General features: G+C 48.8%; 1 protein-coding gene across 2 annotated transcripts in view; it reads right to left on the bottom strand.

Moving 5' to 3' along the window:
• LOC149358794 (uncharacterized) overlaps positions 1-11,493 on the bottom strand; it is a 32,172-nt gene extending 20,679 nt beyond the window's left edge. The window contains exons 1-2 of one of the 2 annotated variants that reach the window (XM_089568912.1): positions 11,330-11,493; positions 5,307-5,435 (exon numbers count right to left, since the gene is read on the bottom strand). In XM_089568912.1, coding sequence (XP_089425038.1) covers positions 5,307-5,435; positions 11,330-11,344 — 144 coding nt within the window. In that variant the 5' untranslated portion in view covers positions 11,345-11,493. Of the gene's footprint in view, positions 1-5,306; positions 5,436-9,747; positions 9,868-11,329 lie in introns of those variants that run through there. The other variant, XM_089568913.1, reaches the window with a different exon arrangement.
• Positions 11,494-23,505: the final 12,012 nt, after the last annotated feature.

The following is a 23,505-nucleotide window of genomic DNA, read 5'->3' as shown; positions in this document are numbered from 1 at the left end:
ACGCATTTTTTTTCCGGTGAGGCTTTTAATACTATCACTTAAAGGGGGGGGGGGGGGGGGGGGGGGGGGACGGAAGGTATTTACTAACTTTTCTATAAATCATGGCCAATCCCCCATTGTTGGTAAAGAGGTCTCACCACTCACCCAGAACTAGAGCGAAGCCGGACCGTGTTGGCAACCTGCACTGCCCAGGAGGCACTGCAGTTCCACTGAGCGCCTGAAAACTGCTGCCGTCGGCCGCTTGAGCCCCGATCATCGCGAGACCCCATTCTGAACGGTTTGAAGCACGCGTTCAGCTCATGAAGTCCTCTGCCTAGATGTTCTCGATGTAGCAGCTGACGCACGTCACTTGCGGCGTCGACAGGGCGCGGAAGCCTATGTATAAGCGCGGATAGGTGGTGTGGCAAATCACTGCGGGTCTGCCTAAAAAATGCGTGTCGCTATAGGCTTTGTGTAACGGCGTTGAGACCGGCACGCCAAACTTAATCGCAGGTTGCCTATAACACGTGCTTCCGGACAGGTGGCATGTGAGCATTTGCGACTACATTAACAGCAATGTAATGCATTAACAGCGTGCAATGCGCGTCAAGATTGAGAGGATCGCTCACGTGCCCACATGCAGCCTGTTGTAGCACCAGTGGCAGCTTGTTCCTTCTGGTATGACTTCTGACTCGGAGGCAGCGACTTCGCTTCTGTGCCCCTGAGCTTGGGTTAAGGTTCCCACGGTCTTTTTTTTTTTTGCTTATTCTTACAGCATGCATGCATGTACTCTGAGGCTCCAGACGATATCGAGATCGAGAGGGGTCCGTGGTCTTGCGTCAAGAATAGCTACAACAGGAGGGTCCCTTCTGAAGAATGTAAATACTACGCTGTGCTGTTAACTTCGCCTAAGTACTCTAAACATTTAGGTGTGCGTCATTTTCGTCTTTTTTCCGATCTTCCATCTACGCTGTGCCTCCAATATACCTACGTTGGTAAAAAACCCGGCTCAGCAGGGCCGTTAACTGGACGTGATGGTATGACTGTATCCTGGCATAGAGTGCAACTCACGCGACAAGGGCGATCGCAGCGTTCGTCCTGTTTCTTTTTAATAGTCCTTGCCGTTTGACTCACGCTCAGTACCAAGATGCGATATTCGATGCCCTTCACAACATATAGTCATAAGGTTTGCTGCAGAAAACAGAAACACAGTTATGAAAAACCATTTTACTCTCCTTGTGCTACCGCGCACAATGTACGCAATATGATGCTCCCCAAACATCCGGCTTTTTGGCACATGGTTTCAGTCCGATGTAAGCGGCAATCCATTTATATGGACAATGTCAAATCCCTTGAACTGAATGGGAGCATTTCAAATGACGCCATAAAAGGCGAGGATCTTGAATCTTGAAATGTAGCTTATAGGGTAAGTAAACCCGACTCTCTCTCTCTCACGATACATTGTATGAAATGAAAGCTTTGTTGGAAACAATCGCGGCAGCGGTCTTCAGATGTGATTCCGTCTTTACGCAGAAATCATGGTCATGATCAGTTATTATAGAGCTTCTCGGTTGAACAAATGGCATGAAGGAAGAGGTGCCGTTGGCGGAACGACGGCCGGCGCTGATCACCGAGAAACAATAACGTTGTTGTCAAGCTGTGTAATATTTATGCCCCCCTCATACCGTAGACGTGACATGACATTGACTAGGACAGACAGCCAACAAATTTTTTTTCAGACTCTAGACTAGTTTCCGTTATCGCTACTGCCAAACTGACACACTGGATAGACGAGCCTATCAAAGCGAGCACCGCTAGCGTGCCGGAGCAGTTCCCTTCAGGCGTGCGGGACAGTTCTTCCACGTGGCGAAGTGTCCCTGGCCGCAGTTGGCGCAGCGCACGGAGTTCAGCGCCTGGCAGTCATCAGTGGGGTGCGGTCCGCTGCAACGGGCGCATCGTGTGTTGAACTGGCAGTGCTTAGAGACGTGCCCCATCCTCTGGCAGTGGAAGCACTGCGGCACCTCCGGCACATACTCCTCCACCTCGTGGTCGACCGCGTCCAGCTTGACACTTCTGGGCCGCTCCTCGTTTGGCATGAACACCAGCATTACTTGATCAGTTGCCTCCATGTGCATCTCGGAGGTAGAGCCCTGGTCGCCCTCCCGAACGCGCGTCCTGACCCGCCGCGCGTGGACGACGCCCTGCGAGCTGAGCTGCTCGGTGATCTCTTCGTCCGTGTGCCACTTGGTGACGTCGTGAATGAGGCCCACGTTTTGCTGGTCGCTTCTGGGGATCTGAACGTCGACGGCGACCCCGCAAAGCTTGTCGGTTCTGAACAGCTTCCTGGCGGCGTCCGCGGAACCAACTTCGACTAGGAGGCCTCCTCGCACAGTCGAGCGGGAGCTGAGGAGCATTGCCGTCCCGACCACGGAGCGCACAGCCTTATAGAACCCACCTGTCGTGAAGGAAGCGAAATCCTGGCCTGACTTGGGTGTCAGGAGCATGAGAAGACCTTTATGTGTGTTCTGCTGGTCGCACGTCGCGGTAGTGGCGGCGATCAGTGGCGCAGAAGAGGCTGATGGTTGAATGCTAGCATCATGGTACGTTCTGTGGGCAGTGGCATTTCTGGTAAGCACTGACCTTCTGAAACTGCTTCGTGCCAGAGGAGAGGCCCGCGCTACCCTCTGCCCGCGGACGTGGTCACAAGTGGTACGAGGGTTCGGCAAACTAGGATAGGAGGCCCCCTGTTGACTGTGTCCATCCGTCCTGGTACTGACGTAGTGGACGTTACGACCACAGGCCCCAACCCGTTCGACGCGTTGAGAAATGACACTCCGAGGCCTACGCAGTGACATCGGTTGCCGCTCAGCTGTTCTGTGTCAAATGCTTTCAAGTTTCATAAAACGCAATTTGACGCAGAAAGTGAAGAGGCGCTGAAGTGGTGCGGGACGCTGTTTAAGCAGTGAGCTGCTGTGAGGCACAGGTGACGCTCTTGGAACTTGCGTGTCTGCAGTCGTTCGCACTTACGAGTTGCACTTGGAGAAAACTGCAGCGAAGACTAGGAAATGCGAATGATCTCCCTCAGCCTTCCCTTATCCGTAAAGAAAACACCTGCAGCAGCTGTGTGCAACTCAATTCAGTGCTTGCTTACGTTCTTCACAGGTGGTTATATGGTTATGACTTTGGATGGGCCGTTACTCAAAGCATCTATTCAGGCGTGCAATGGTGGGGCCAGGCAGGTTGTATATCACTACAGCTTGAATGCAGTTGCTCCTGCTCACGGCAGTTCTTATTCGAATGCAGTGACCCAAACAGAGCAACACACATGCCTTTTTCTTGGTCATTTGCCCCTTTCGTAGTCTGCTCCATATTGTATCATTTGCAAATGATTCCCATAGCTTGAATACACAAGTGTGATCGTTTATTCAGAAATAGCGCCCAGAAGTTCTTCACCTTCGTTTGCCAAAAAAGGCTGCAAACGAAGGTGAAAAACGAAGGCGTAAAAAACTTGGTACCTACAGGAGCATTTTGTAGCAACTTGGAAAACTGTGAAAACTGTACTGTCCCCCTTTATGCCTTTGAAGTACCTGAAGAAAGGAAAAGCCTTCACATAGCATGCATTTTGTCATTGCAAGGGGCTAAATAAAGGCGATTCGCAAGTCTCTTTTGTCCAGTGCAGGTGTTGACGCCTCCTATTACACCAGCGGTTATTGCTAACGCGCAATATAAACCTCGCCTTGCTGATTTTGTTTCCTCATACTAATTCCTGTACGCCACAAGGTTTGAGACGTGCCGGAGTACAGTTCACTGCTGTACGACCACGCCCGTTGCACATGAGGCTTGCCTGTCAAGTTGCTGCGTTCTAAACAGGAATACGCCAGTATAGGAGTAAAAAGAGAATAAGCTGTCCTACAACGCACTCCCTGTGTGCACTAGAGAAAAGTTTACTCCCTTTTTACGCCTTTCTCTTCAGAGTGTGGGAGGTCACTATCTCCTGCAGGGCGTAGCGCACAGAACATCTTCATGGGGGAGAACAGCTCAGTTTGCAATGGGCGAAGCATCAACGCATTTTTAAAGGATGTTTCACTGCAGGTATACGTTGCGGAGTTTCCAACAGTGGCATGAAATGTGCACATTTAGCCATCATTTGGCGAAATTAGCAGTGAAAATTTCGGGTGTCAGTGTGAACGTGCACCTGACTACTAGTATATTAAATGAATTCGGAAAGAGCTCTTAGGTTGAACCTCAGAAGCCCCATTACGGAAAGCAAGAACAGTCACCTACGGACGTGGAACTCTTAATACCTTGAAAACTTACCATAAAGTTGCAGTTGGATGATGTTTTCGTCAAGTTCATCTCCGAGAACTGCACTCAGTAATGCCTAATCCCTAGCAATGCAGAAAGTTGGGCGAGTTGGTAATACATGCTGAACTTAGCAAAGCGCAATTAAAAGACAGGGACAAGAAGAAGAAGGAAGAAAGAGGCTTGACAGAGAAATTATAGAGGCTTATTGCATTGGAAAGAAAGCTGAAAAAAGTATCAGCTCTCCTTCCCTGACCTTATCACGCAAGGAAATTGCTTACCTTGATGCCTGTTCACGCTTAACACACTTGTGATAAAGCCGATTCATTGCTTGGTTTATAATTTGTTTCCGCCTTCTATGTATCTGTATATATGTGTTTTTTCCCGAGTAAAGAACTAGTTGCAATGATGTCAAGCGTTTGTCCTGTGTGCTTTTTCTCCTTGTCCCTGTCTTTTAATTGCGCTTTGCTAAGTTCAACTAATCCCTAGATAGCAACCGAAAAATTCTGAGTACATATCAGCAACAATTATCAAAGAAATGATTTCTTCATACGCATACAACTGCGTTTTAAAAATTTGGCAACCAGCGCCGCGTTAATTTGAGGCCGCGACCTGGACATCCCACTTGCCTTCTATCAATGGCTGTAATATGCACGATTACACTGACGTCGACGGCAGTGCGTCCACAGTGAATGATCGAAAATGGGCGCTCTGTCTTGAAAAGACATTCCTTCATCGTGCTGTCTCATTACCCTGTCGCTGAATCGTAATCCGGGTCCGCTTCGAGTTTGTTTTTGTTTTTTTGAGGAAGAGAGGGGGGGGGGGGGGGGGGATGGCTCAAAGGCTTCTTATCTCCTTTCACTTAAAAGTCGACCAATGCTAAGGATTGACATGAATCTATGCTAAGGAGCACAACCTAGGTTGAGGAACGACATGAGATCGTTGAATATATATGGTCTAACGGAACCGATGACTTGTTAATACTACGTGAAGCACATAAGCAGCGGATGTATGCAGCTGCTCACCTGAGCGTCCTGGATTTGTTCCGGTGGCAGTATCTCGTCCATGTGAGCCGCCAACTCCACTGCTCCAGGAAACGCAAGGTTGCTGCATATTAGGCCCAGCAAAGCCGCCGTTGTTGCGATTGTCCCCGCCTGGATAAGAGAAACGCACTCGCTGACTCATCGCTTCGTCACAAGAACGTATGGTCTTCACTGACTGGATGAAAGAATTGTTTGAGTAATAATTGTAATTCATTGGGAAATATTGCCGCCAGCCTTTTCAGTGTTTAGTCTAGTGATGGGCAAAAAAAAATACTAATTCTGGTACAGCATATCATCGTTCACTACACAGTATTTGCGGCGACGTAACTAGTGGTACAAAGGAACAAGCCAGCTAATTCTCTGCAAAATTACACAGCGTTCCCCAAAGTAAAATTTCTTCAATGCATGCTTAATGCGTTAGCTAGTAGGATGGGGCCACTTATGCCTCGCACACCGTGCTACCTCTTCCTCAAACCACCCTCTTTCCTCTTTAGAGAGCATGCTTACCCGGCCAACAAATACTTTTTGCTATAACTCCTAATCCAGCGTGTCAATCGCATTGTGGAGATGCGGTCGACAAGTTACTGAGACTCTGTACTCAGCGTGTTGAATAACGTCTCTCTTTTTTGCGTCACCACCACCTCAAAATGCTGCCACCTAATTTCGCACTGTTTTGACACCCCTCCCACTCATTCACCGAAATCAAAATCAGCTTTGCTATAAATTTGTAACTGAAGCAAACGCAAGTGAACTGTTCAAATCAGCTCTCTACTAACATAGATGCATCCAGAAGCTCCGCTCACCGTAATCCACATACGAGGCCTCAACAGCTCAGCAAACGCCGTCCGCAAATTGCGTTTTTTTTTGTGTTACTCTTGAGCATGTCACACGGCCTTGGCACGACGGACAAGATTATCCTTTAACCATTGACACGCCTTAGGTCTTTTCCTCTAGGTTGTCTTTGGCAGCGCAGTTGACGCCCGTAAATCTGTGCGGACGCTGCGTCGCAATTCAATTAGCTGTCGCCGTTCCTTTCCAGCGCATGACGGGAGAACAGTTCAGCGAGCTTCGAACGGTGACCGAAAGGGGGCGGCGCGCACGACCTTCACTTGCAAGAAGGCCATAAAACAGGAGCGCGCGCCGAACAAGAACGTGAGCCGACCACGGTGTTTGTGAAATAATGCGCTTCGCTCAAACGCCTCCGCCGCTTCCTGCTCACCCACGTCGCAGCGTTGCTTCACAGTGCACCATTTCCACACTGACAAGGTCCCCTTCTTTTCCGTAAACCCCCACGCCCCGTTCTCTGCGCACACTGCCGGGCAAAGCGAATGCGCTAGTCTAAACGCGTCCCCCATCACGAAAACAGAGAATGCGCCTACTGCCTCGAACTGTCAGACGCAGTTTAGAAATGTCAGTGAAGCCGTGCCAACGCTCAGTGGTTATTTGTGGTTGGATGAAACTGAGCATTTTCCCATTCCATCTTGTACACATTTCCATCTAGATCTTTTTTTACTAATAGCTGCGGACTTGTTTTCACGGATGCATTAGATAAGCATAGCCGTCATATCTACTTGTTCTTTCGTTATCCCTTATTTCCAACTCCCAACAGCCTATTCTTATCCTCATCGTTGCAAGCGCATACACTTCTGTCTTTTTCATCTCACCCTTAAAGGAATAATACAAGTAATTATTTCCGACGATTGTAAACTACGGCTTCTCGCTCTCGTTCTGCCATGTGACAGTTTATGTTCTAACATATTATGTTGCTTTGCGCGATGCGGTATGCCCGACATGTTTTGGTTTTCCGGTGGGAAAATCTCTTCCGACAGACACCAAGTCGTTCAGCACTTTGTCCGGCATCTGTGCGTTGTGGCGACGCTAATTGTCAGTGTCAATTCACCGTCAGCCAGCTACGTATAGCCTGAACAAAAATTACACTCGTAAGAACTTGCAGGGGTGTTTTACTGCCGTGGTGCAATTTCCGCGGTCGTTCTGAGTACATAGGCAAACTATACCTTACAACTCTCCACTGTTATTTCCGAAGCGTTCCTAGGTCTTTTTGATAAAAAATGCCTCCCTTACCGCATTGGAACGCGCCCCCGTTCAATTCAAAGGACGTTTTTTTTTTTCGTTCAGTATGTCATATAACATTAGGAGTTAATAAGGAGGCATTAGAAATGGTCACAGCTAGCCATGCTATCCAGTTTGGCTGCAAATAAAGGCATATGGCAAGTGAAAGTTCTTCCACAGGATCTAGTCTACTACGCCAAGTTGTGATGCCACACAGACTGTGTAGACATGTCGTAGTATATTGCTGATAGCGCCAAAATGCAGTGTTTCCACAGATAATCCAGACCGGCATTGCGCAAAACCTTGTAAGCTGCGCTAAACTGTAATGTTTCCAAAAAGAGTCTAAATAGGCATGGCGCATGATCCTGTCGACTGCGCCAATTGGCAATGTTTCCACGCAGTTTATAGACAGGCGTGGCCACCATCTCTGTTTATTCTCTAATGCTACCGCCTGTACTCGTTTTCGCTGCTGTAGCTACATACAAGCTGTATATGATACGTTTTCCGGGGTGAGCGACGCCGCGGTCGACTCCACGGCATATACCGGGACTGAAAGGCACTGCTTACACCTCCTACCCAATAAGAAGTAGTTGTCTACACGGCCTGGAGGCCCTACGTGCTCTAGTGATCCAGATGTTCTAGGCTGGTGTGGTCTTACAAAAAAATAAATCACGAAATGCTCCCAGCCAACCGACTATTGATTACAGCATAGAGTTCGAGCGTAGATAGAACAGATAGAAGTTGGACCACGCTGCGACAGACAAGGGGGAGGACCGTGAAGGAGGAAACAGGGACCCACGTATAACTTCTTTCCAGAACACAAAGGGGCTATGTGCGAAAGCGTTGGCCGCCAGTGACTCATGCCTTGCGACGCGGGTGGCGGCACTATGCGTACCTTCACTGCATGTCTGCCGAGGCACCCACCTCAAGACACAGAGGCTACGGCGGCCACGCGCCCCAACCGCCGCCGCCATGCATGCTTGCTCCGTCGAGACAACACAACGGCACCGAGACCTTTAGTTTTTGTCTCGCCGTTGTCGTTGCTCTCGGTATCCGAAAGCTCGCCCGACTCCCTCCCTGCCCGCCCATCCCATGCATGCTAATGCCGGCTTCTCCCATGGGCGCTGTGCAGTACTCGGCCGCCCTCCGTCGCCATCCAACTTCTTCCCTGCGTTCCGCGCCTCTTCTTCCTCCCCTGTCTGGAGGATGACATATGCGGCAGACCTTCGACTGCGTTGGCTGCTCGCTCCGCATGCGGCCTGCGCTTTCGCTGCTGCGTTGCCAGCGGGGCGCAATCACGAACGCACGCACACACATGCCGGGCGCGGTGTTTACGAGCGTCATCGCGCTGCCGCCGGCTTTCCGCTTTGCGCGCCCAATTTATGCGGCGGCCTGTCAGCTCGACTACACATTGTGAAGCGATTAGAATAATCCGACGTTATAGCATCCAGCGCGCTGTGGACGGCCGATTGCGTGCGCCCTGCGGGTGGAGAGGAGGTGCGAAGCGGCCTGGGGGAGAAAGTTTTCCACTTCACGAATGGACGGTCGTTCGCATTCTTGAGAGAAGGACTGAACCGCTACGCCGTTTTGGACGAGCGACTGGTGAGAAGCTTGCGAATGCGAGACGATTTAGACTGTACGTTAACTTGGTTCCTGTATTGCGTTATTCCTGGCGTGGTGCGAGTGTGAGCTGTTTTGGGGAGTAGATTAATCCTTGCTCTGTCTTTCTTTTATAAAACCATTAACTGCCATTCCTGGGATTAACGCAAGTTAAGACGAAGCCTTTAGGTTATATAACGATCTATCTCGGCGACCCTTTCTTATCAGGTGTAGAGATTTCACCAAGCCCAGTAATGGAACGCCTTCGTGACTCTATGAAATCTTGTAGTCCTTCTCTAATGTCGGTATTCTTTAAAAGAAATCTCATTGAACGTCAGAGAATGGAAAATAGGACAGAGGGTAATGGTTTGGGTTCAACAGCGTCTAAGAACAGCAGGAAGGCAGAGTATATATATGCATGACGTTTCCACAATCTTGAGCTTGGTTAGAAAACTTGATCGTGAATGAAAGGGACTTCCGATGTCAACCGGAGACTCTGCGCACAGGTCTTGAGAGAGCACTTCTCCTGAGACTGAAGCGAGGGGGGTGAAGTCCTGCATTCGACTGGCAAAATATAATCCACGAAGGTCGAGTTGAACTTTCCCATGGCTCCGTGTACGAGGTAGCTCCAGTGTCAAAGCTGACCCGAGCTTCTCATCAATCACAGGCGAACGACTTCGTCCTCAAAGGCGTGCCGTAGAAATTATTCGCACTATCTCTCCAACACAGATCGGGGAAAGTAAACTGTACCAACCTTCATGTCGATTCCCGATGTCGTCTTGCTGAGGTCGAACAAGCCGATAACGAATCCTACTCGCGTACGGAGGACGTTTCAGAGCACACGCAGAATCCGCCGCACAGCCGTCGAACGACGTAACCCAAGCGAAGAGTGACCCCTGTGAAAGACCTCCCGGCCCTTATATATACGGGGTCGCAGCCGCCCATGGGTCCGAGGCAGGAGAAAGGCGCCGGACAAGCACGAGGATGGTGGGGGGTCGAACGAACGCTTCCTCCATTCAGGCGGACGCCGGACCCCGGGGTTGGGGGGTGAGCCAACGCCAGTTCCTTCTGGTTAGCGCCACTCAAAAGGCGCCCGGCGTCGCAATGCGGGCGCTGCGGGCTAATGAGTCAGTAAAGGCGGCCCCATTGCGTCAAGAGAGCGCACTGCGGAGGAGCAGAGTCGCCCCTAACGAGACCGCAGAGGCGCCACAAAAGGGAAGGTCAAACGACGCCGCGCGTCTGTCGGCGTCGTCGGTGTCACCCTCCAGAGCGGTCCGCAGGTGTCCTCCACGCCCAGCTATGCGGTCAGCGCATCCCCCCCCCCCCCCCCCCCGCCCCCTCTCTGGATACACGAAGTGCGTATCCTCTCGCCTGGCCGGGTGTGCATGGTGTCGAAAGCTCGGTGGTGGCGTGAAGAGGTCTCCCGACACCTCTTGTGGTCAGCTGTATCGACCACTCTCGTATCACCACCATCAGGATCACCTGTTCGAGAAGCAGCGAGGGAGAAATTGCGATGGGTGATCTCGCTGGCTGTGCTCGATTTTCGACATCACACGGACCTGTTCCAGTGGCGGTTTCTAGCCTGTTTCTCTCTCACCACTTGACAATGTCTGGATTGATAATCTCAATGCAAATGCATACAAGAAAGAAATATAACCGTTCGCATGAGTACTTTGGTATTCGGAGAAAAAAACAAACCAAGGAGACAATGAATGTTAAAAGGAAAGCTTTAGCGCATATGACGAAATTTCCTCAACTTGAAAGCTAACGGGGCCTCTTTGACTAGCTTTTGAATTGCACATATTCACCAGGTTGGAATGAACGATGATCTGAGTACGAGCCGCATTATGTTCGCAATCATGTTATCTACCTGGTTTTACTTTATTTCTAAGAGTTCGTTCTGCTTTTTAAAGCGAACAGCCTCCATCCAACAGAAATCTGATAGCCCCTACACTCCATTACCTAGTTCTACTAGGTAATGGAGTTCCTAGTTCTACATTTAAAAAAGGCAATGAAGTTTCCATCCCACTTTTTGTTTCTTCTCTGGTAACAAATTCGTAATGATCAGAAACACTGTAGCTGCGCCAAAGAAACGTCAAGCCATCTTCACTTGAATGCCTGTCGTAGGGCTGTGCCTGCGCGGGCTCTTGCCTCGCCTGCTGTAATAGAAATAACTTTAAGAGTTAATGAGCGCCAACACCATCAACTTGTCGCCACTGACGTAGCACAGTGACAAGGCCGGGTTAAAACTTAACGGGAATAAGCCCACACGTTACAGACCCCCTTGGACCGACGCGGCCCTTCGTGCTTTGACGCCGCAAGCATGGAGACCTGACCTGCCAATGCTGCATAGCTCTTCCTGCATGCAACCACGGGGCGAAAGCGTCCAGGGAAGAAGACAGGTGTCTCCGGAAGCCGGATCGGACGAAGGCCGAGGGAACGTGTCGCTGCCGCCAGCAGCGATGTCGAGCCGACCGCAACCATCAAGATCGTTCACGACTCGCCTGTCGACGTCCCAACTGTCGACGCGTCGTCTGGCACGCTTCGTTTCCTGTTTATGAAGCGCGGCGTTTTTAACACCGACCGATGGCCGCGTAATCAGATATGCACGCGGGTTTGCTTGCTTGCTTGCTTGCTTGCGCACTTGCTTGCCTGCTTACTTGCTTGCTTGTTCGCTCTTCCTTCCTTCCTTGCTGTCATTTATTGAGTTGATTGTATGCATATTTCCTTGCAGTTAGTGATACTTGCCGAATTGATATTTTTGGTGTCGTTTTAATATACCTATATATTCACTGCATTTACTTGAATTCACGATACTCTTTTGTTTCGTTTTATACACGTATGAACTATTTGCTTCTCGATGTATATGAATATTCTTTGAATGTGTGCTGTCATGCCTTGTAACGGCTGGCTGGGCCTCGTCAAGCTGTTTACGCACAGCTTTTAGCCCAGGCAGCCGACCAGAACCTTCTGGGAAATAAATTGAATTGAATTGAATTGAATTCATTTTATATTTATTTCTGCCCTCTTTCGTTCTCTCTTTATTTGTTTCCTCCCTTCTTTCTTCCTTTCTTTCTTTCTTTCTTTCTTTCTTTCTTTCCTTCTTTCTTCCTTTCCTTCTTTCTTTCATTCGTTCGTTCTTTCTTCATTTCTTTCTTCCTTTCTTTCTTTCTTTCATTCGTTCGTTCTTTCTTTCTCTGCTTCCTTCACGTTTCATACAACGGTACAGCAAGCATGCAGAGTGGGGTACGTTTCACGAGAATTGACCGCCGAAACCAATAATATTGTAATCTTGTTGATAGAGCGCGGTGCCGTTGGAGCAAGACACAGCAAGAGCCCTAATGCACAGCTATTCGGATGTAATAGGCCAGTCAAGATGCGGTATTTATTTTAGACAAAAAAATACATTCAATGGTTTAAAAGTACTTATTTCAAAGCATTTAGCAAATAAGGGTAGGAAAATGGAGGGGGGGGGGGGGGGGGCTCGTGATGAAACACATATAAAGGAACCCAGCAGACATCGGAAGCAAGGAATGCATAGGGAATTTTGTTGCGAAAGCAACACTACGCGAGTCGCCGAGCCATTTTGGGGAGCTGAGGCAAGGCCATACTGCGCATGCGCGAGTAGCAGTGACGTCACACGGCGCACGGCTGGCGCGCCGCCGCCATCGCTGAGCGGGTGACTCAGAGGTGCCGCCGCCGCGGTCGCCAGTTGCGCATGCGCGTAGCTAGCGTGCCGGGGCCGCCGCCGTTGCAGCGCTCTCTCCATCGCCTCTCTCTCTCTCCTCGTTGCTTTCGCAATCCTCCAGGTTTAACCAGAGCTAAACCACTGCCAATTTCCTTATTAATTTCTGGTTTTCATTTTAAATATCATTTCAATTTAATTTCGATATCAAATATATCATTTTAAAGCAATCATCTTAAGATAGGGACAGCATAACCGTATGCGGCTGTTTCACCTGACGTGCGCCTGAAATTTTGACTCCAAATCATGGAGCTACGTTGTGGAAGAAACCCGAAAGCTAATGGCGCATTCCGTACCTGTTACAGATGCGCCGTCAGCCCTGCACACCCGAATCGTTCGTGCAGAGTAGAAATCGAGGAGGAGTGCACGACCAGCAAAGGGAAGCCTCCTCCTCATCCTCCTCCTCCTCGTCGCGATCCCCGGGGCACGCACCCGAACGCCCTTGGGCAGTGGCGGTGGCGGAGGAGCGGGTCTCACCGGGGTCCAGCCGGCGTGGCCCCCGCGGCAGCCGCTTCGTCCTCGTTCCAATTCCGGCCGCGCGCACTTGCACGCTGTGCTTCCTCATCAGAGACATCTCGCCGAGAGGAGAGCGGTCACCAGCACCGCCGCTTCTTTCCCCGCCCAGGCAAATTAAATGGCGAAGGTCAGCGGAGCGGAACCACCGGCCGCCGGGTCCGTCAGGACGCCGCCGCTGGCATGAATATGCAGCGCATCATTAGCGGGAGCCCCCGGCCCGTTGCAAGCGCCCGAGCGCTGCTGTTGCCTTCGACGTGGTGGGGCGCTGTCGTCGGGGCACTTGCATGCAAGCTGGGTCCGATGCTCTCGGAGGGATGAGCAGTCTCCCGCTGACCGGCGACTGTGCATCTTCCCTCTTCTTTATCTCTTCTTATCTTTTTTCTTTCTTTCGCATCTTTGATACAATGAAGAAGTAGAAAGCGAGTGGTCCTTAAACGCCGCGCTGGACGAGTCAATTCTCCCTCCCACTATCACTCGCAAGCCTCGCGCAGATTCTTGCGTCCCTGTCTTACACAATCGGACGGCACGAGCCAAAAAACCTGCGCTCGCGGACCTTGTCCAGCGGTCGCTGATTCATCGCCCTCGCAACAACGATCGGAGGATGCGAGGTGTTTGCGTAAGAGCAAAGTGTGCTGGGATGCGCTCGTGCCACCGCCGAATGGCCGGTCGTGTGTAAACAAAGAATGGGTATGTTTATTGGCGGATGTTCGCGTAATAGGGGGCACTTTAGCCTCGGATTTAATTGCAGCTGCCGTCCATTGTTTTCGGCTGCTGCTGGCTGAATGTGGAGGTCCTGATGTCTTTCTTTGCGCGCATAGATGTGTACGCAGGATTGTACCGTCCCCTGGACTTTTGTTACAAACGCCTTTGGCAGGCAGTAAGGCTGTAGTTACCGGAATAGTACAAAAAGGGGTGAATTTAGTCGATTTTCTTAACAACGCCAGTTGTAAGCTTGTCACTGGCGTCTCACGTAAACTCTCATTATTCAGTAGAAATAGTGTCAAAATCAAGTTTAAGAGCTCTAGGAACGCTAATAATATCGCGAAAATTCTGAGCTTAGCCATCATGTAATCTTCTGGGTGATGTTTTAGCGGTTCAGTTAGCATGCAGGAAACGTTCCAATTTTATACGGAACTTATATGAAACCTGCTTTTGGTGCTGCTTACAATTATTCCACATGTACGAGTGCGTGAAAGTTAGCGGCAGTTTCTAACGAGTACTGATCAAAACACTTCAATTCTTCGCATGATGCACACTCCACAAAGTACAAGAGCCCTCTTCTTGCCACGCAATTGTCCGTCTATCTTTCGCTTGTGCCTCTCGATCGTTTCGACCAAGATGCCGCCTCACCATCTAATCTATAAACTAACCACCCATAGCTAACACGTAGCTCGTTACCAAGCCACTCCCCCTCCGTCACGCCCATGTGGCCTCCAGCGGCATTATCTTTCTGCATTCGGGAATTAACAACCGCCATACTTGAAGCCTTTTTCGATAATTATAACAGGCTTCAACTCAACTTGTATAATTACAGTCTAGTATACACCATGCCGCGACCAACCCACTATAAATAAAACGAACCGCCGCACGGAATCTGAAAATTTCAGCTCCGGATAGTATCAGGCCACTTAACAGGGCCATCGTGTTAAGGCAAGGCCAGTGGGGTGTGAGCGCGGTAGTGCGCGTAAAGTTCCAACCCACCTTCTTGTGAGGCGCAGCCTTGCATTTGCATCATAGCAAGGGCTCATGCGTTAAAGTTTTCACCACGCTTTATAATCGCCACCCAATGACGAACTTTTCAAGCCTGCTACGACTTCGCTGAATTAGACTCATGAGCTAACCGTTCGCTTAAAGAAACGCTTAACCTGAGTTGAAATCGATGGGGCTTAGCAGTCGCGAAGCGTCTGTCTTTGTCACATCGTGTAAACAGTACACGATGTTGGGGCTTCCAGTGGATTACGCTTAACTATTTTTGTTATGGACTGCAACCACTTCATCCTTCTCACTGGATTAGTTCGCGTTTCTAATCGCGTTCGCAGATAAAAATTCTATGTGAAGAATGACTTACCACTCATTTGGCGGCACATAAGTGGAGCTAATGAGATTATAATGGCCTTCAGTTGTCTCTCGCCAATAAGTATGCAGAAATGAGATTCGCAGACAGGTTAGTGGAAGGTCTACCAGGTAGTCCTTGCTCAACAGCTTAGCAACATAAGTACAGTGACAGCGAGTACTATCATTGATGATCATCTCGGAATGCAGCAGCGTGTCGTGTTATGAATGCATGAACATTGTAACTTACAGTTCATTAAAATTACCGGCACCAAACGCAGACAGGAATAATAGTTTCAAGTACATGCTTGATATTCTCCTAGAGAACGTGTTAAAGTTTGAAAATACGACGTTTTGGGCGAGTTGGTTACCTACATTCATTATTACAGCGCAACGACGGCACAAAACAAGAGGGGGACAAAGCAGCGCTGTTGTGTCCCCCTCTTGTTTAGTGCCGTCATTGCGCTGTAATAATGAATGAATTAAAGTTTGATATTATCAGAGTTACCTGCTTTCAGTAACTGCACAAAATTTGTCGCACAGTCCAACGCTGATGAAAAAGAAGGGTGAAAATGATATTGCAAGGAATTAAAGACTTTCTGAGAAACGTGTGCAACATAAATTCCAAACAACCGTAAATAATACCAGGCAGGTTGCATGCATAGAAAGCCACATAACGAGTGAAGCGGCAACTAATCTAAAGTGGCTGCAACGAACAGTACCACAGTGTGCAATATGAAAGGGAACAAAGAATGATCATTCAATTATTGATTACTCCATAATTATTTGTGACAAGCAGAGTTTTTCTTGTTTCCTAGCTAGCTTCTTTCTCGGCTTATAACAATCAAAGGACATTTTCAGCTTTAGTGGACAAATAACCAAAAACTTCCCACTTTTGTGCAAAATTGGTTGTTTGTTCTCTTTCAGGAAAGCATACTGGTAGGTACAACTCACAACTATATATATAAAAAAAAAAAGCTCATGCCGGAGCGTAAGGGTAAATTTGCAAGAAAATTTCTCTTTTGTTGATCTTGTTGTTCATCGCGTTTTGAAATCATGGAAAAGTAGAAGCGGTATTGTTGTTTATGGGCAGCGAGTTTCAAACTGGAAGGTCTGAACACTGTGACATGCTCCCAGCTCTCAAATTAGGAACTTCAGATTGCGTATTCTTCAGTGATACCCCATGTATTTGACACACGCGTTTCTATATACTACTGTGATGCTTTGGCACGAACCGTCTCCAGCAGAAAATTGCTTTGAATGCAGCTTATAATCATTTTATTCCTGTGAAACTAAACTCGCCGTCTCGCATCGTCAGCTGGGTGCGCTAGGAAATGGCCTTGAAGTGCTAGCCAGTTTTTTTGTTTTTTTTTTGCATTCTCCCCTGGCCTTCTCCTCAGTGATTTGTCCATACGTTCAACCATTTGAAGCAACAATGCCGATGGCGCTGTGCCAGAGGTTTACGTTTAACCCCATTTTTAGGAGCGAGGTACAGGAGGTCTGGTGGCCCAAGGAACCGCACACTTCCCAGTGACGTGAGTCAGTCAAGTGTTTAGTGACGCTTGCGAAAGCCGAGGTCGAAAATGAAAGTTTTATCAATCTCTATTTGAGTAATCTCAGACGACATCCTTTGTTGTCATTGTCCTGTGTGACGTGCAAAAAATCTTTCTGGCCTGGAGACGCTATCCTCCTTCAAGCCCCCCCACGAGAGTCAGCTATATGACGAAGGTCATTTCGTAATTACAGTGTCACTCTGCACGAACGCCTTCGCGTTCATCGCCAAGCGCAACAGATTGGACCAAGATATCGGTTAAGAAACTGGCAACAATGGCTCTTTCAAAAGGGAAGACGGGGTGGGGGGCTCCGCTATTTGTTATGCGTATTGATGGCAGAACATTTCCATCTTGAAGCTGTTATTGCGAGCCGATTTTTCAGACGCTTTCTTATCCATTCACACCTGCAGGTATATCGTGGGTGCAAGCATAGGGTTAGACTTGTTGGGATATGCCGGCACTGTTCCGCCTATACCTTCACGCCTATCAGCGACATCGATTCAAGACGACAGACTTCGCGTAGCAGGAGTGGACGCGGAACTGGCATCATTCCTTTCTGAGTTGTGGTCATTGTGTGTCTTTTCCTTTTTCTTTGGAGGTGGAAGGGAAGGGAGGTTTGGGGGACTATATGTATTCATTTTATTACTGCAGACGGAGTAGCCGAATCCGGAAAAGGGATGCCAAGAACTCCTCTTCCACTCAAACCTACATACAAAAAAGGGATGCGAAATGGAACAAAACATGAACGCGAACGCTCTCGATCTCACTGACATCAGTGCAGATTCGTGGAAACTAGAACCGCTTAGACGTACGATCAAAAATTGAACTGACGTATTCATCCGCAGGTAACAAATGTCTATGGCTAGACAGTGATTGCAATGTAAGTAGTCAATATAGTTACTGCAGACGTCGGGTCGACAGTGTCTTCATATGACAACAGCCTTGTGAACCAGGCCGGCTCGCCACTTGGCTCATGCTCCAGCTTTTTTAAACGGTCTCAGTCTAAGCAAAGAAAATCAGTTCCGCACTTTCGCGTGCAGCCGGGAGGACGGGTCGGGTGCTATGTCTTCGGAGCGAACGGCACGCCGTCGGGCGAGAGTCGCAACAAAAGGTTTTCGCTCTTCGAAAACAAAAACAACAACAAAAAAGAAAGACCGGACGACCTGCGGGCCGCGACTAACGTGAGTGATGCGGCGCTTCTCGAAAGAAAACGATCCGAGGGACGCAGCACGAGCACACGCGCAAGATACATCGAGCAACGGCGGCGGCGAAACTCGCATGACACAAATGACGCCTAAGTGGCCGACGCGCCGACCACCACGTCCTCCGTGAAGCTTCGCGGTATCACCCGCGCGCTGGTACACGAAACGCTTGTCCCAAGATCGTCCATTATAATGTCTGCATGCCAGGCCGGAAGAGAGAGCGAAGAAGAAAGGTATACGCTTGGGGGCGCTGCATACATAGCGTGGCGGCAAAACCGAAACTGCATTGGAGACAACCGAGAAAAACGCCGTGGCCAGATTGGATGGGGGTGAAAGGGAGAGGGTAATGATTGACGTCACGCGCGCGCCGCATGCACTCCGTGAAGAGCGGTCTTCGCTCTCAAGGTCGCTGCTCTAATAAGCGCCAAGACAGATGTGCGCCATTGCGCGGCGGCAGGTCCGACTGCGATCTTTAGAGTGTGGATTTTGAGCTAGCTTCCTTCCCTACCTTTGTGTCGGGTGCGTGCAAAAAAAAAAAAAGACGAGCGCATGCACCTCCTACGAATGTGTTCTGGACAATCAATTAACTTCGAATAAAATGCAGCTAGAACTCAATCGCAAATGTGATGACTGTCGGCCATCTTTTCAGTGAGATCTTTTTCGGCTGTTTTCCTGTTGTTCTCGAATGCACTCTACAATGTGGCCTTTTTGGTCTTCGTCTGAATCAGGAATTAAAAGATAGCACGTGCAGCGATCATTCAAGAGCCTCACTTGAAGCCACGCACCTTGCCAAGCGATCCGATATTCCTCACAATTTCAGCCTACAAACTTTCATCATCATCATCACCATCATCATTATTATCATCAGCCTGACTACGCCCACTGTAGGGCAAAGGCCGTTCACATGTCTCTCCAATTAACCCTGTCCTTTGCCAGTTGCGGCCACCGTATCCCCGACAAACTCTTTTCAACGTAACTAATTGTTCTTTTGTACTGCCGCGAAAGCTGCCAAACGCAATGCTAAACCACTCTTCTCCGCGGTTCCGTACGTTTCTTCAAAATTTCTACCTCCCGCACCTGGTGCGATCGAGACAATGGAAGCAGCGAAGTGCCAACCACTTCGTGCACAGCTCCACGGCATCCATAAATCGGCCATCACGTAAACCAGCCCTTGCGAACCGGGTGCAGCGAGCCAAGGAAGAGCAAAACGGCGGAAGAGGCAGCGAACAACGTTCCCTGCCTCTTGCTATACACGCCTGCCAGATCCGCGTGCCGGCCTGTCCCGCCCCGCAGATGAACGCGAGCGCTTTTCTGCCGGCATGCGCTGCCACTGTTCTCGTTACGCAAGTGCAGGCAAGACGGTTTACGTTGGCGGCGTTGTAACCATACCGGACGCCGACCGAGGGGGTCGGGCGCGCGGTTGTGTGGGCTTGTCTCGCGCCGTAGGAAGGAGGAGGGAACGGATGGGTGTAGGGCCTGAGCTCAAAACGCGGACGGCGGGGGTGGAACAGAAGCCCAGATGTACCGTGGTTTCGCGTTTTTAAGGTGCGCTCCCGGTGTCATCACGACATACTTCCGGTGTTTTTCGGGTTAAAAAATGGCAATAAGTCTCGGAAATGGTGGTAACTGACTTATCTTGGGTCGTGCACTGTTGGAACTATTGAAGTTCCGCATCAGGCTCAAATCACTCAGCAACGAGTAAATAAATCGCAGCACAAGAAAGTAAAAAAAAATTATCGTAGCCTCAGCTATTCCTTCACAATTCAGTTTAACTTCTCCAAGCTTATTGATTCCGACTTCCTTTGACAACTTCTGTCGAAGACCTGCTAATTCAGATAAAGGAGATTTTCTTCCTCGATGATAAAAAATTGTTCACCTCGTTCTTTACTTGCCAACATTACTAAATCAAGTACCGTTCAATACTTTGGTTACGAGCTAAATCGCTGTACATCCTTGACTTCCTAACGAATTGCTAACGAATTTACCACCTGTTGTGCAACTGCATTTAACTTGCTTCTTTTTTTTTTTGCGTTTATAGGAATCACATTTTAGTCGTCGACTTCGGGACATCATGCATATTAAAAAAAAAAAGCTTATAAACTGGCTGTACAGTCAGTCTGTCAATTTGTCAACCGTAATAAAGTCAAGGTCACATTTATTTCAGCAGCTAGCGTCAGCTGGACAGGTTTGATGTTGGGGGCGGGAGGGGGGGTGGGGGGGCGCAGGAGAAAAGCGACACTTGCGCCCCGGTTAGGGTGTTGTGCACAATTATAACCGCCATGGCTGCTTTCAAAGCTGTCTCTTCCTCTAAAGAACTTAGTCGCCACATTATAATCCGGCAAATACGGTATATGCAGAATGAGTTGTGACGAGCGCGTTGTCGCGTGCTCCCTTAAGTACCCATAATTGGTCCTGTGGTTCGCAAGAAAAGATGGGAAATACGGTATTTGACAAGTTTTCTTGCGAACCGCGCAGCCAATTATCGGTACGTAACGGAGCATGCCACAAAGCGCTCATCACAACACATTCTGCATTCCGGGATCCAGAAGCACGCAGCTATTCACCTAATCAGTATTGCCACAGGATATCCGTCCGACCAAGAGTCCGACCTGTTGTGCTTGCCTATGACGCAAGCACAACAGTACACCTTTCGCTCATCGTTGTCAGTAGATGCTCCAATTACGGGCTGTCGGCCGACCTGCTACGGTGGCCGAAGGTTCTAACAATTTGTGGCGCAACGCTGCAATCGCCGGCGATCGGTGCAGTGAAGCCACCTCGCTGTAACGAATCAAGAAGGGAACCGTGAACGTTTTGTTATAACCGTTATTACGATGTTACGCTGCTGCAGCACACGTCAGCACTCGTAAAGCTTTCGAAGAAAACGCCGAAACAATCACTTTACTTCATTTTTGTGCCAGTGAAGCTTTATTCACTGGCATTTGATTGCTTAATCCGGACCAATTGTCAGTGGAGATGTTGTATACAACTCTCATGGCTGAGAGTCCATGCAGGCAACCATGAACATAGGTAAGGGGTTGAGAGCCTCGGTGCGGACTGATTGTAACTATACTGAAACGGAGGCTGTGTTTCGGGCACTGAGCTATAGTGTGGGTTTTTCTTTCGACTCACATTTAAATTCACCTAAAATTTGTTTTAAGCACCAGGCATTTGGAACTAGGTCACGTTACCTTGTGATGTCATCATAACCTGCCTACCGGATTGCGAGCAAAGTTCCCACCGTGGCAGGTAGCAGTTCAATTAGTGGTTAGTAACGATAGTTTCCTCAGGAAGAGCAGCCTGGATCTCACAAGACCCACCGATGGCATCATCTGCCATGGCACGGCAGTGACGCGTCGCTTGACCGCTGAGGACCCCCTGGGAACTATAGACGCAGGGAATGAGCAATTCTACTGTACAAGTATAAAATGGTGAAATATTACGCAAACTTACATCATATGATATATCAACCAAGGTAAGCGGGTTCAAATCAAGCAAAACCACAGAAACTAGACAAGGAACCATGGAAATCCAGAGCTAACCGTGCTAGCGCACGATAATTGGTGATTAGCCCCAAGCCGCGATTTAAAAAAAATGCACTATCTTTTAATCATCCACTCCCGTGGTCCACCTCTTGACTAGGGCTGACAGTAAGAATAAATACAATGAATCGTTGAGCCGAACAGTTTTTACACTGCTCTCGGCACTTTCATATGCGCGAGTTTAGTCGTACATAACTGAAGAATGAAACGGAAGATTATTCCTTAATTAAGGAAGCGCTCCAACACAATAACACTAAACTGTAATGACATCGCAGCCAGGCGACTTACACAGTGTACGCCTTTTTTAGATCCGTGGCAGGTGCAAGACGGTCGTCGACCATGAAACCAGGAAAGTAGTTCGATGCTATTGGTTGGAAGGTCTCGTTCGGGGGCCGTTTGCCGTTTCGTTCAGAAGCTGTATCTGATTATAGAGCGCTGATGCCACGTCATGTAATGCGATTATCGTGCAAAATGTGTCAAAAATGCGTCCAGGAAAACTACTAAACAAGTTATCATCTCAAAGCACCCACATGCTTTCAATTCTTACTGCCCGTAGGCTGTGGGTACGGCCACATTCACATTCAAAGTTTTCGGCGGTCAAGACAAACCTATCATCATGCTTGCGTGGACCAAGAAGAGACCGATGCTAAGCACATCCTTGTCTCCGCTACTCTCTTTCCTCTGGAGGTCAGTTCAGTGCAGAGAAATCCTATTATGCGGTTTTAAAATCATTCATGCGCGAAAGCCCTTCAAGAAAGTGACACAAAGGAAAGTGGAGCTTCTCGGCGTGCTTCTTGTAATCGCATCCAGAAACTCGTTTTTCGAATCTAGTGAGGCGCTTCTCCCGTGCGCCGCCACAGGAAGCAACAGCGGGGTATTTCGTGGGGTTCGCAAAACAGAGCGCGGACGACTTTTGTTACGCAATCCTTCGGAACCCAAGCCCACTTTGATGCGCCATCGCTCAGGAACACGCTCGCGCAGAGGAGCGGACAGCGGCTAGTTCCCTCGCAGTGGTCATCGATATTCTTTCGCAGCTTCCCGCCGCATTACGTATGCACTCCGATTGTCTCCTCGCGCGCAGTGGGAGAATTCTCATTGTTTATCGTAGCCGGCACAAGCGTGTTTTAAACTTGCAGTTATGTGACCCATTTAGGAGCATCAACTGGACACGCGTACGTGAACTGGAGTTGAGAGAAGGAGACGGTAGAAAAAAAAAAATCACTTTCACAGTAACTGGCGGAAAGATGCTAATGTTTCGTGTAGTGCTTAATGTCGAAGTTGACAATTCACGGAGTGAGACGTATTCACGGAGTGAGACGGAGTGAGACTTGAGACGTTCACAATAACCAAACCATCGGTCATCTATTGTCTTGCTATACACTCTGAACACGAATACTCCTATATGGGAGTAAAAAGGGAGTCACGTGTCCTCTAAAGCACTCCTTCGCTAGAGGGGATCTTACTCTCTTTTTATACCTTTCTATTTAGAGTGCAGCCTTATTACGTAAACAAGAATTATGTTGTGGAATACCATAACGATACTTTTTTTTCACACTCGTAGACATTGGAAAATGTTCAGCGTGCATAAATGAAGAAACTGGAAATGGAGAAAGCCTTCTTCAAAAACGCGAAAAGAAAAAAAAGCAATAGGAGAGAGTAAAAACTATCTTTACACATAAGAAGTCAGTACCCCGAAGCATAAGTAAAGGAAAAGCTACGCTGGAAAACATGTTATGCCCAGTTTGCAAACATGGTATACCGTATTTACTCGCAAAATGGGCGCGCTCCCATAAAGAACGCACCCCCTACTTCGGCTGCCAAAGAGTAGTTGTTTTTTTTCCTCGAGTAAGAAACTCATTAATTACTTTTGCTTTGCAGTCTACTGATGATGATAGCGAGTATGGC

Source organism: Amblyomma mixtum, chromosome 2, assembly GCF_055824585.1.
Source record: "Amblyomma mixtum isolate Tamu chromosome 2, ASM5582458v1, whole genome shotgun sequence".
Taxonomy (NCBI): Eukaryota; Metazoa; Arthropoda; class Arachnida; order Ixodida; family Ixodidae; genus Amblyomma; species Amblyomma mixtum.
The sequence above is the reverse complement of the archived record's forward strand: the minus strand, read 5'-3'. Positions and strand labels throughout refer to the sequence as shown.